General features: G+C 59.3%; 2 protein-coding genes across 8 annotated transcripts in view; one reads left to right on the plus strand and one right to left on the minus strand.

Moving 5' to 3' along the window:
- Positions 1-623: 623 nt before the first annotated feature.
- On the plus strand, positions 624-11,818 carry LRRC71 (leucine rich repeat containing 71). Its single transcript, XM_034756353.1, has 15 exons — positions 624-754; positions 1,597-1,719; positions 3,506-3,646; positions 4,132-4,207; positions 4,745-4,819; positions 5,231-5,299; positions 5,749-5,908; positions 6,760-6,843; positions 7,837-7,926; positions 8,334-8,447; positions 9,006-9,120; positions 9,364-9,452; positions 10,082-10,190; positions 10,703-10,824; positions 10,965-11,818. Exons 1-15 carry the CDS (start codon positions 652-654, stop codon positions 11,085-11,087), a joined length of 1,593 nt encoding a protein of 530 aa, XP_034612244.1. The 5' UTR covers positions 624-651; the 3' UTR covers positions 11,088-11,818.
- ARHGEF11 (Rho guanine nucleotide exchange factor 11) overlaps positions 11,812-13,208 on the minus strand; it is a 78,738-nt gene continuing 77,341 nt past the window's right edge. For all 7 annotated transcript variants that reach the window (XM_034756349.1, XM_034756347.1, XM_034756351.1 and 4 more), the window contains one exon: positions 11,812-13,055. In XM_034756349.1, coding sequence (XP_034612240.1) covers positions 12,900-13,055 — 156 coding nt within the window. In that variant the 3' untranslated portion in view covers positions 11,812-12,899. The remainder of the gene's footprint in view (positions 13,056-13,208) is intronic.

Consider the following 13,208-nt stretch of genomic DNA (forward strand, 5'->3'; position numbering starts at 1 on the left):
CCCCCCGCCCAGGCTCCCGCCCCCTCCCCACACAGTGCAGCCAGGGAGCTCCCCCCCGCCAGGCCCCCGATCCCCCCTACCACATCCAGGGACCCCTGCCAGGCGCCCGGTACCCCCCTACACACCGAATCCAGGGACACGTCCCTCAGGCCAGGGAACCCCTCCACACACACCACAGCCAGGGACCCCCCAAACAGGAACTCACTACTTCTCCCCTAACCAGAAACTCCCACCCAACACCCTCCCCAGCCAGGGAGCCCCCCCTTCCCCAACCAGAGACCCCCCCCACCCCCTCCAACCCGCCTCCTGTAGCCCTGGGCTCATCCAGCACCTGCAGCAGCATCTCTGTATGCCGGTGCCCAGGCCGTGCCCCCACCCAGACGTGCCCCGGATCCTCCCTTTGCCCACCCGACCCCTCCGGGCCCCAGCCCTTCCCAGTGCAGTGACCACAGGTGGGTGCAGGCCTAACCCCCTGGACATGGGGTGAGGTTTCCCGCCCCGGGAGCAAAGGAATCAAGGACCAAAAATATAAACTGGGCGGGGAGGAGAAACAAAAGCCCATGGGGGTGAAAGGGCAGCGCTCTTGGCCCTGAACGTGTGTTACCAGCCGAGCCCGTCTTGTTTTCCTTCAGTGCCCTGAAGAGCAGGACTATGGGGAAGAAAGGGGACCGGGGGGCTAAGGAGAAAGTGACTGGTGTGATCCTTGAGGAGGAAGGAAAGAACGCGGTGAAAAGGACTGACCAACATGGCGAAGGTGATGACCCCCGATCGCTCTGTGCCCTGGCAAGAACGCCACCCCGGAGGTTCAGTTAACTGGCTGAGTCGGGCAGTGGGTCCTGCTCATATAATGCCAGGGGCCAGGAAGTCTGGCCCTTAGTCAGGTGACTACCTGGGAGCTGGGCTCTTTTGGAAAAGCTGGCCCTTGCTGACTTTGGCCATGACCCCATAAGGACCTAGGCCGGGGTGGCCAACCTGAGCTAGAATTTACCAATGTACATTGCCAAAGAGCCACAGTAATACGCCAGCAGCCCTCATCAGCTCCCGCCACCCCTCCCAGTGCCTCCCGCCCACGGCAGTCCCTCCAATCATTGCCTCCCGCTCCCTCCCGATCAGCTGTTTTTTGGGGGGGAAGCGAGGGCATGGCAGGCTCAGGGGAGGGGTGGAGTAGGGGCAGAGCCAGGGGTTGGGCAGTGAGCACCCACCAGCACATTGGAAAGTTGGCGCCTGTACCTCCAGCCCCGGAGTCGGTGGCTATACAAGGAGCTGCATATTAACTTCTGAAGAGCTACACGCGGCTCCGGAGCCACAGGTTGGCCACCCCTGGCCTAGGTGATGCTCAAACTGTAGGCATGTGGGTCCTCCCCTTGAAGCTAACTGAATTCCCCTTGCTATGTTCGTCACTTGGCCTGAACTGTTGTGGTGTTGCTGTGCGTTGTTAAAACACGGCCACGCTCCACCCTAGAGGTGGCGGCACTTCCGTGCTGGGTGAAGAGGCTCTGCGACCGGCTCGCGTGGCCGGAGTAAGATGCTGTTAGTGCAGAAGGTGCTCTAGGAATGGCTGTGGTTTGGATGGAGGCTGTCCTGCTCTTTCCCCAGAGGAATATCAGTGCACAGGCATCCTGGAGCAGGATTTCAATGAACTGTGCTCCCGCGCCGGACTCACCAAAATCCCCAAGGTCACAGTTAGACTGCAGTCTACCTCGAACCTCTTCCCGCCAGGTGAGTGGAGCGGCCTAGTGAGGCAAAGGGGGGGAGTATTGTGAATTCATCTCTGTCTTTGCTGAGCGCCAGCTGGAATTCGCTGCAGCTCGGGCTTGTCACAGGCCTGGTCGCGCGCCCCCTGCTGGACACTCACCAAGCTTCTGTGTAGGGGGGTGGTCCCCCACTGAGCCCATGTGTCTCGAAGTTTCCCTGGCTCTGGGTAGGCCCGCCTCTGTCCCTTTCTTTGGCCTCTCTGGCACATTTCCTGGGCACAAACTGTCAGTTACCCCTTTACAGAAGCAGGACCCAAGGGTCCAGCTGCCACCGGCTCCCAGAGGGCAACTTGGGGGCTAATAAATGTCACACCCTAAAGCCAAGGAGAGGCCATCAACAGCCTGGTACAAACTGGGATGGGAATCAAGCAGCCCCACCTGCTTATCCTCATGGCCTCGTGCCCTGCATGGTGGTGAGCCCTCTGCTCCTTGCAGGGAAGGGGATGGGGACTGAGAGGGGTCCAGTTCTCTCTCCAGCAGGCTGACGGGGCTAGAGATGAGCTAGGAGAGAAGAGGCGGCACTCAAGTGGGCGGTGGAAGGGGTTCTTGTACCAGCAAGGGGCCCCATCCCCCATCGCTCTGTGGCTCCCTTTACCCAGCCCTGAAGTCTTTACAAGATTTGAAGGCAGCAGATCTCCCCCCTCCCCATGAATACCGCTGGGTAAGGGATCCCCAGCTGGCTTAGTGCAGGCAGGCCAGCTCTGTGCCAGCCCCCCTCATGTCAGTTTAGCTAACAGCCAGAGCACGGTATGTTCAAGGCACTCTCTGGGCCTGGCTTATGGCAAGGACACGCTGTGCTCTGGCTATTCTCAGACAGGCATTTGCCCCTTAGCAACCGGAGTCAGATGAGCAGCCACCCTGCTAAGCTCCTTCCTGTGCTTGGTGCATCTTCACCGGCCTGCAGCCTAGGCCCCGTGCCCTCCCCGCTTGCAAGCAGCCTTGGACAACCAAGTGTGTTGCCCAGGAGCCTTGCCTAGCTGGTTCTGCAAGGCGGCAAGAGTACTTGCTGAGCACAGCGCTCGAGACTCGCAGGATTCAGTGGTTTCTTAACGGCCCAGCTCCCAGAGCTCTCTGCTTTCTGGAGAAGCTCCGCTTTCACTGAAAGAACAAGGCCCTTCCCAGCCCTCGGTGTTGCAGAGAAAAGCTGGGAAACGTAACTTCTAGAAGTTCAGATGCCGGAAGGCAAAGAAATGAGTCCCAGCTTATCAGAGGGTCGTGCACTTCATTGTTCCTGCAGGCTGAGCTCTATATGTTCTCCAGCTTGCAAGGGGAGTCCAGGTTTGGGTTGGGGGGGGACCTGGCTAGAGTTGGGGTGACTGGCCTGGCTGAGGGAACTGGCCCAGTTGGGGTCAGGGCCCTGGGGAAATCACAGCTAAACCAGCTTTCACCTAGGGGATGCTGGCCATTTCTGCTGGTGGGGGATGCATCTGGGATGTGAGCTGCAGAGGACTGTCGCAGGGAGATTGTGTGTGTTGGTTTCAGTCCCACCCACTTCAGGGGCAGGAGGTTGGGAGGGCAGTGTAGCCCCAGGTGGGTTTAACATGTCTCCCAGCATCCGCAGCCCTAGTGAAGGCAGAGTGTAGTGAGGAGAGGCCCATGCAGCTATAAGGGGATGGTCTCTCCCTGGTGGGGCAGCGTGGAGTGATTGACACGGGGCAGCGGCCTGCATGTCCCTTCGCCTGGCACTGCAGAAGTCTCCCTCGGGCTTGGTGTCCCTGCCCCCGAGTGACGGGTTGCCCTCTGCCTGGCAGAGGAAAGCAACACGCTGGCCGAGAAGGAGGTCCCAGCCAGCCTCACCCAGATCCAGAACAAGTACGCCTACTTCCGGCCCTGCATTCAGACCGAGCTGGAGCACGACGACCCCAAGAGCGTCCGTGAGATCTTCCTGCGAGGTGAGGGGCTCAGCTCTGTGTTGGGGGAAGGGGGAGCGGGGGGAGCCTGATTCAAACCGTGCGCTGGCAGTAATTTGGGGGCACTGCCCGCGCCTCCGCTCTCGTCAAAGGCTTTCTGAAAGTCCAAGTAAACTATCCACTGGATCACCCTTGTCCACATGCTCGTTGACCCTCTCAAAGTCTTCCACTAGATTGGTGAGGCTTGATTGCCCTTCACAAGAGCAGTCTTCATCTCTTGTGTTTGTTAATTCTGTTACCATAGTTGTAACCAATTTGCCTCGTACTGAAGTTAGGCCTGTAATTGCTACGATCGCCTCCAGAGCCTTTTATAAAAAAACCGTAGGCCATACAAGAACCCAGACAGCTAGCCATGCCGTTACGAACTGGCCAGGGAGCCAACGGCAGTTGAGAGCAGGGGTGAGGGATCGCATTCTGGCTGGTTTTCTCTTCTGTATAACCAGCTCCATCTGTTTTCTCTCTGGCAGGTTGGAAAATTGAAGAGAAAATGCTGGGTGTTTTCAGCAAGTGTCTGCCTGCCCTTGCCAACCTGCAGGCTGTTCAGTGAGTGAGAGGCTGGGCAGTGCCAGGTGCTGTTTGGCTGAAAGGGCCCAGAGACGGGCAAGGAAAATACAGCGGGATTTCAGTTCTCTAAACCCTCAGTATCCAAACCTCCCTCTAAGGTGTTTTGCTGCCTCCCAGTGCATTGGCTCTTGCCTCTCAGAGAGCCTGACCTTGGTGTCCTCCAAGTTGGTTGGATAATTGGGACGCTGGAACTAGATCAGTCTGGGGACCTGCTAGCTCTTTAAGACCAATAGTTAGTTTGCGGGCTCCAGAACGCTGGGTGCTGGGAAACTGCATTAGCTTTTGAAGAGCAGATATTGGCGAAGGGGTTTGAGCATGGGCTTGGGAGCCAGGGGGCCTGGGAGCCAGGGGGCCTGGCTTTGAGGCCTGGCTCTGCCCTTGAGTTGCCCAAGGTCACAAAGTGAGTCCTTTCCCCTCCCTGTGCCTCAGTTTCCCCATCTGGGGATGAGAATGCTTTGCGATCTCTCTTATTGAGTTAATGCTGTTGCTAAGGCTACCCTGTCTCTCTTCTTTCAGCCTCTGGAAGGTCGGCCTGACGGATCTCTCGCTCTTCTCTCTGATCGCTATCCTACCAAACTGCCCCACCCTCAAGTAAGCGACAGCTAAGCTGCAGGGATGGGGGCACTCAGTGCTGGAGGCAGCTGCTTCCATCTCAGAAAGGGGGCCCCGTTCAATGTAACCATCCTTGAAGGAGCCAGTGAGATGGGACCTGAAGGCGGTGCTTTGTCAAGTCCATTGACAATCCCATGGTACTCTGTGCCAGAGCAGAACCGCCAACTCCACTGTCCTGCCCAAAGCCCTAGCGCGGTGCCTGCTGCCTACCTCAAATTCCTGCCACCTTTTCAGTGGGGTACAGTATTCTTCACTTTCCCTTCCAGGCTGTTGTGTAGTGTTTCTTTGTCGCTGTGAAGCAGCTGCCGTGTTCCACTCCAGAGGTGGCTGCATGTCTGCAGGCCAAGTGACTTCTCTAGCACCTTGGTCAGTTTCTGCTTTTCCCTGCAGGACACTAACACTGGAGGGGAACCCGTTAGCCGAGGGGTCCTTCTACAGGCTGATTGGAGAGGAGAGCACGTGAGTTCCTTCCGAATCGGAGACCCAGGGGTCCCGGGGAGTGCGTGCTAGTTAATCTGCTTGGGGCAGATACCGTGTTGGGGGAGGGAAGGGAAATTCCAGACCACTGCATCTGCTCTGGGGGCGATGGGCGGGATCCTGGGGGATACTCCTAGGAGGGAGGTCCCAGTGGGGAGGAGGGCTGAGGATCACTGGGCGGGATGGGACTCTCATAAACAAAGTCCTCGGCCTGTCAGCAAGGTGCCCGCACAGAGTCCAGCGTATAGTGTGCGGATTCCTTCCCTCCTACCCTTCCACGCCCCCGGCAGAGCGTGGCTGGGATCGCTCCCGCCTGCTTCAAGGCTCAGTCCTGGAGCCCCCTCCCCACTCCCAGGGCGTCTCTTTCCCTTCCCAGAGAGCAGGACAGTCCAGTCAGACCTGATCGGAAACTCTCACCAACGCCCCTGCAGGCTGGCTCACGTCTCGCTTAGAAACAATAACATCGGTGACGCCGACGCCAAGCTGATCGGCCAAGCCCTCTCCACACTGAAGTCCTCCAACAAGAGCTTGGTCTCGCTGACCCTCAGCTTCAATCACATCTCGGACCTGGGCGCAGGCTACATCGCGGAGGTGAGGGGTGAGAGAGCGCGACTGGCTGCACTGGGGCATGAGCATCCGTAGAGGGACCACTGTTCTCTGAAGTGAGGGACTGTGGCCTTGGATAAGGCACTGCCCTGGAGGCCTGGCTTCAAATCTTAGCCTCGCCACTAAGGCTAGGTCTACACTACCCGCCTGAATCGGCGGGTAGAAATCGACCTCTCGGGGATCGATTTATCGCGTCCCATCGGGACGCGACAATCGATCCCCGAATCGGCGCTCTTACTCCACCAGCGGAGGTGGGAGTAAGCGCCGCCGACAGAAAGCCGCAGAAGTCGATTTTGCCGCCGTCCTCACAACGGGGTAAGTCGGCTGCGATATGTCGAATTCAGCTACGCTATTCACGTAGCTGAATTTGTGTATCTTAAATCAACTCCCCCCTGTAGTGTAGATGTAGCCTCAGTTATTTTTTAAGTCCAATTCTCTTATGTAGATGGGAACAGACAGCTGGGGGAGCCTTAGTAGCGGAGGCTGTGAAGGGAAGCCGAAGAGATGGAACTGTACAGACTGGGGCTTTGTGTGTTCTCCTGCCAATCCAGTTTAGCTGGATCCAGTACTCAAAGTCCACCCGCTATGTAGCCCTGGGCGTTCCCAGCCCCAGCTCAGGCCGAGCCCAGGTGGTGAGCTCCCAGCAGGATGGGTTGGGCCGTGGAAAGACTGAACTCCCCTTGGGCACAGGAACTGGGCCAGCGGCAGGAGGAGCTGGTGATGGGAAGCCAGCCCGGCTGGATGGAGGGTCCAGCGCTGTCACTGCTCACGGATGACTGTTCTTTTCCTTTCCTTGCCTGTCTGCGTCCTGCCGCCGTCCCCCGGGGCCTGCCCAGGGCTTGCGGTTGAATCGCTCTCTGCTGTGCCTGTCTCTGGCACACAATCAGATCGGAGACCAGGGAGCGCTCAAGCTCGCAGAGGTGCGTCCAGGGAGAGGCCTTTGCTCTTCAGCCCAGGGGATGGATTTACCCTTGAAAAAACGTCTTCGCCCAGCCCAGTGTCCTCCCTTTGCAGCTATTAGCCAGGCTGGGTAGGGATGGTGTCCCTAGCCTCTGTTTGCCAGAAGCAGGGAATGGGCGACAGGGCTTGGATCACTTGATGATCACCTGTTCTGTTCATTCCCTCTGGGGCACCTGGCACTGGCCACTGTCAGAAGACAGGACACGGGCTAGATGGACCTTTGGGCTGACCCAGTCTGGCCGTTCTGATGAGGAACATCTAGTGGAGTTGGAGGGCTCTATGGAGGACTCCGAGTTGTGGATCTGGAGGTCTCTCACCAAAGGGGCAGGGGTGGCGGCTCCCAGCCATTAAAAGGCATTAGAGTTGAATGCACATTAACAGAGAGAGCTTGAATCAGTCTGAATCAAAATCCCATCCTCTCCCCGCTAACCTGGATCCCTGGCACAGCGCCACCCGTCTCCTGAACTCCCAGCTCTCCACAGAGTCAGCGAGGGAGAGAAACCAGCTGAATTTCTACCGTGTAAACCGTCTTCATCCGTCACAAAAGAGCAGCAGCGCAGCTCTTCTCCCCAGCTCTCCTCTAGCGCAGGGCAGGCCTGACCTGCACCAGGCCTTGATCCTGCAGCGGAGAGTTCCAGAGCTAATCCTTGCTGCCCAGCCCCTTCCCCCTGCTGTGAATGACCGAAACGCTCCACGGGACGCACTAGCACATCCCTTTGAGGGAGCAGGACCTGAGCTTGGAAATTCGGGACCCGATCCCGAGGGACGGAGCATGCTTATCGGGCACCCAGCACTTCTCTGGCTCAGGCCTTTGTAACGTCTGCAAGCTCGGGCGTGGTCAGAGAAGTGCCGAGGCCCCGGGCTGCCCCCTCTGTGGGGTGGAGGAGGGGGAATTAAGCTATTGTGACCAAGAGAGACTGAGCAGCACTGACTCCGCCCTTGCTTTGGGTTAGGTTCTGGGACCTTTCGCTTTAACTCACACCGAAGTCGTGGAGAGGAGGCGACTTTTACTGGAGAAGGAATCCCAGGAGCGGTCCCGGTCGGTAAGGCTACTGCCAGGACATGCACCCCCACAGATCAATTCACTTTGGGGGGTGGGGTGTTAGCGACTGACCTCTTTCCCGCAGCGGCAGGCCAAACGTTGCTATAAACTCAGAGCTCCATGGAACCAGGTCGCTTGAGGGTAACAGGATTCACGCTGGTGTGTGCTGTATTCCCCTCTACTTTCTGAGCCACCTGAAGGATAACCACCTACTACTGCTGCCACCTAGTGGCATCACTCCTTTAGCTCACATTGTTGAGGATCTGAGAGTCCCTGGTTCTAAGCCAGTTCACACCCCATGCTAGGAGGTGCTACAGTTAGCACTGCCTAGGGTCCTAAAGGTAGCAAATGTAGAGTAGCCCGTGGGGTCCGAATCTCTGTTAAAATCCCTCTGGGTCTGGGTTCCAGCCTCTGAGACATGCAGATGCCAAAAGCAGCGAGCGTCCCTCCAGCCTCGTCAGCAACACCACCATCGACAAGCTGCAAGCGTCCAAGCAGAGCAGGAGTGCGTCCAAGAAAAAGGTGAGGGGTGCGGGCTGAACCGAGCAGGACGGCTTCCACGCAGCCCTTCCCAGGAACGCTGAGATCCAGGCGTGTCCAACTGGCCAGGGAGCCAGGGGTTAACCCCGCAGCGAGTGGCTCCCAAAGATCCGCTTCTTCGGAAGGATCGGGGGATCGCAGCGGCCAGGACCTGCGCGTGGCGATGCTAAGGAAAAGGAGGGGGCTTTGGAGCCGGGGAGTGGCTCTCAGGACTCCTGGGTTCTCATTTCATTTCTGAAGGGGGCGTGTAAGCTCGTGGCTAGAGCAGAGACTTGGGGGGTCAGGATTCCTGGGTTCTTTTCCCAGCTCTGCCATTGGGTTCATTTGGTGACCTTGGCTTTCCTGTGCCTCCATCCTTCAAACAGGGTTCATGCGGGGGTGGGGGCGTGCGAGGCTGGTGGTTTACACGCTTGGGCCAGAGAAGGGCCGAAAGCGAAGTGGGGTCATGCCTGGAGGGGACTTGGCAAACAGCGACAGATATTAAAGAGCCGTCGAACCTGTCTGTCAGCGCCCCTTTCAGGCCTGTGCTACTCCTTACAGGAGCCTTCGAAGAAAGAGGAAAAAGGTCAGGCCAGCGCTGCAGGTGGCGGGGGGGTCGGGGGCGGCCCAGGCTTTGTGCCCGCGAAGAAGGAGGATACTAAACAAGCCAAGAAAAGTGAGTTGAAATTCTAACCCTCCCCCACTTATTCTAGCCCTCTGTCCCATGTGCAAGCGGCCCCCAGAGAGCGGGCTACGGAACTAGATGTGAACTGTGCCAGAGCGGGAGGTGGCCGGAGGCGATGCCCCTCTCTGAGCCGGGCGCCTGGCCCATGGGAGAGGCCCCCGTGGCTCAGCGTGGCAGAGGCTCTGTCAGGTTTGAGAGCGTTTCACCCAGCTCTGGGCGTGTCCCTCTCTTTAGTGGTTTCCACCCCGGAGCAAAAAGTTGTTCGAGGCAAAGGAGCCAAATCGGGCGCCAAGGAGAAGCGCAGCCTGCCGCTGGAGTTGGAGGTGAGGGAGCCCTGGGGTACGGGGACTGCTCTACACAGTGTTCCCCGTGCCCCGCTCGCAGGGCACTGGGTTACTGGGGCAGTAGCCAGGCTCTGGGCTCAGATCCAGAGTTGAGTTCACTTATGGGGCTGGAGTCTCAGTCCCTTGGTGGCCTGAGACCTCGGGCCGGGTCACTGACCTCCCCCACCCCCCGGCCGGAGCTGCTGTGGTGGCTCTTGGTTCAGTTCCGGCAGGTCGTTCCATTCTACCCTTCCGTGGGGGGGATACAGTGGGCTTCACTCCTATCCGGCGGGGCATGGTGTAAACAGCTGCCCCGTTCCGCTCCAGAGGTGGCCGACTTGCTCTGGGATAAAAAGCTGGGGAACCATTGGCTCAGCATGAAAGCTGGGGATTTTCAAAGGGGCTTGGAGGAGTAAGAAGCCCGGGAAAAATCAATGGGATCCTTGCTCCCAAGGCCCTTAGGCGCCTAAGAAGATTCCAGCCAAACTGTCCCATCTCCTGCCTCACGTCAGAACCAGCGGTGGGCTGATCCCCGTGCCACGCTATCTCCTGGGCAGTGCCAAAGCAGTGGGGCCGCCTGCCGAGCTGCTCTGGGACCTGCTTGAAGGTGAAACGTTCTCTGTGCCCAGGTGATGGAGCCCACCGAGATCGTGAACCCACTGCTGGAACAGGCCGAGCACCGTGATGGGAAGGTCTTCCTGCCAGGCAACCGCGTGCTCATCAACTTAAACCTCACCTGTACGTTGGCGCGGGGCCCGGGGCTGGCTGGAAACCCGCCATCTCGCCTGGCAGGGCACGTGCCCCCCCGAGTGGCGCTGGCTCCCCTGGGCCGTCCAGCCCTTGGCCAACGAGCCGGGCTGGGAGCTGTGACAATGGGCCGGAGATGCAGCAGCCTCTGCCAGGCTTGTGTGTGTCCTTTTGAGAGGGGCCTGCAGCCCCTAGTGCTGGGCCCAGCCATACCCACAGAGCTCCTTCAGTACCACCCACCCTTCTCCACTCCCTCCATGCGGCCCAGCCTGGTCACTCACCTTAGTGCCAGGTGGCTCGTGGGCTCCCTCGGGTGGCCCGATCCCCAGCAGAGGCAGGAGACGCTCATGCTTCTAGAGCCCGATGCCGATCCTCTGCCCCACAGCAGCTGTGCCAGTGTCAGTGGGCACAGGCCCTGCCTGAGGTCCCAGGCAAACCCCTCCCTGGGCCCCAGAGGCGATGGGGTTTAAACTAGCCACTGATCCGCATCTTCCTTCCCCAAGGGAACCAGATCACAGAGCAGGGCCTGAAAGCGTTCCTGGCAGCCATGGAGAGCCAGCAGCAGACCAGCAAGGCCACGGCTGGGGTCAAGTGGCAGATGGGCCTGCTGCGGCTGTCTCTGGGGGTGAGTACCACGCTCCTGCATGTGGGGAGTGGGGAGCTGTGTCCAGCCCCAGGGCCCTTGTTCATTCACGACCGTGCCCCCATGTGGGAGCAGAAGCGAGTCCCCCCTTTGCTCACCCACTCCCCTTTCCACCCTTGCAGAAAAACCGCTTCCCCGCTGAGAGCAAGACCTTTGCCAGGCTCCAGGAGCTGATGCTGCCGCGCGACCCCACCTACAGGCAGCTGCCCAAGGCGCCGGACGAGGAGCTGGCTGCGCCCAGCTAGAGGGGCGAAAGCGTCCGCTCACTCGAGAATCCCGCGGCCCCGGAGAGCGCTGGGGCAGCCCCTTGGGTGGGATTTCTGATCCCCTCCGCCTCTGGCCCCGCCCAGCCTGTAACCGTTTCTGCCTACCATTAAACAGCTTTGACAGCCTGCTCTGGGGTGGGGGGCTGGAGCCCTCTGCACCCACTGGAATTCAGGCTCTTTTTCTACCGCCAGGGCTCCAGCAATGGGGAGGAAGCGCCTACCTGGGCCTCCAGGGTCAGAGGCAGTGACCCCAAAACTGCATGGTCCCAAGAGCGCTGAGCCCCCTGCCCGTCAGGCCACTCGCTAACCTCTCCTCTCCCGCGGTCCCAGGCCGAGGCCCTGCAGGCTGGGGAGAGGGATGAGGGCATGTTGCAGTGCCCACATCAGGGGAGCCGGTGCTGAGACCAGAAAGGCCTGGGATAGGCGCCCCCTCAATGTAGACGCTGTCCAGTCGACCAGCCCTGAGACATCCCCCTTGGGGGTCAAGGACTGATTTAACGCTGGGCCGATTCCACTCCCAGCAGCAGCACTGGGCAGGGCGGGGCGGGTTCTCTGCTCCCCGGCAGCACCGGCAGTGTGGCATCGCCGTGGAGAACAGCTCCCGGCTATGGACAGACACCCCCCTGGCTGGCAGGACCCCATCTCCCACGCTGCAGTGGGTGAAAGCAGGCACCCCCCGGTGAAGGATCACACACACGCCAGCGACGGAATATTTCACTTTTCTTTAAAAAAAAAATCTTTACCAGTAAAGGGAAGAAAATAAAACCGATTATACATCATGGAACAGCAAACAGTCAGTCCTCTAGCTAGTGTGTGTATATATATATATATATATAAGTGTATATATATATATGGGACCGGGCCGGGGGCTGATGAGGGGGGCAGGTCCGGGGCCTGGCCTCTGACAATGCAGCAGCAGCCTGCGAATAGACAAAAGCTAATTGCGAAGTGGGGTCTTACCCTGAGCCCTCCCACCCATAGCAGCTGATTGGTGCTGCGCCGAGCTCACCGTTAGGGGTGATCGTATCCGATGGGCTGGGCTCACCCAGCCCCAAGGAGCGCGGCAGAGACGAGCCCCGGCTGATTGTCTCCAAGCAGCGCAGGGATTTTGCCACGGCCGTGGGGTGTCCCATTTTCCCAGCCCGCTGCCCGCCCTGGGGATGGGAGCAATGTGCGTTTTCCAGACAGCCCCTACAGAAAAGCCTCTACCCGAAGGAGAGGGCAGCGCATCTGCTGGAGGGAGAAAGGCCGGCTAATGCCAGCAGCATGTGCTATGGCCTCACAGGGCCGGGGGAGACACAGCGAGAGGCCCAGAGGGAACACCTAGTGGTAAGAGGACCGGGCTGCTTGGAATCTCGTTTCCCCAGGCTGGGCAGGGCAGCGGGATAGTGGTAATGGCCGTTGTACTGCAGGGTCACGGGATACAGTCCAGTTATTTACAAGAACCCAATGCACATACATACATATTTATATCTGATCAGCAGAGAGGGCGGGCCGGGACCCGCCGCGTGGGCTCCTCAGCGCGGAGAGAAACAAAAAGTGCATTTCGACAGACTATATTCCAGCTTGTGTGTACAGGGACGATGCCTGTCCGTGGGGGGCACAGAGGTGGGGGCCCGGCCTGCCAGCAGCAGGCAGCATGCAGGGTGACAGGCACTCGCTCTCCAGGCAAAGGGCCACCCAGCCCCATGGCTAGGACGAGACACCGAGATCAGCCGAAACTAACATGCGCTTCCCCGCGGGATTCCAGTTCTGCTCCAAGCTTCCAGTGGCAGCCCCCACGGGTCTGTTTCAACATTCGGGCTGCCCCGCCTCCCAGGGGGTTTTCCCCAGGTTGGGTGGGTCCAGGGGGTGCCCTGCTGCTCCAGCTTCCCAGCCATCTTTGGGGAGATCTCCTCCCTGGCAGGGCATTGGTGCAGAGGGGTTCCTCTGAGGGGGCTTGGCAGTCTGGAAGAGATGCAGAAAAGCAGGATTGAGAGGGATGGTCAGCAAAGCTCCAGGCTGCCAACCCGCCCCCTGGTGCCTGCAGGGTCAGCAATAGCTTTCCTGGGCTACAGCTGGGGAAACTGAGGTACGGGGAGAAAGGATTTGGCAAGTAGG

This window comes from Trachemys scripta, chromosome 24, assembly GCF_013100865.1.
Source record: "Trachemys scripta elegans isolate TJP31775 chromosome 24, CAS_Tse_1.0, whole genome shotgun sequence".
Classification (NCBI taxonomy): domain Eukaryota; kingdom Metazoa; phylum Chordata; order Testudines; family Emydidae; genus Trachemys; species Trachemys scripta.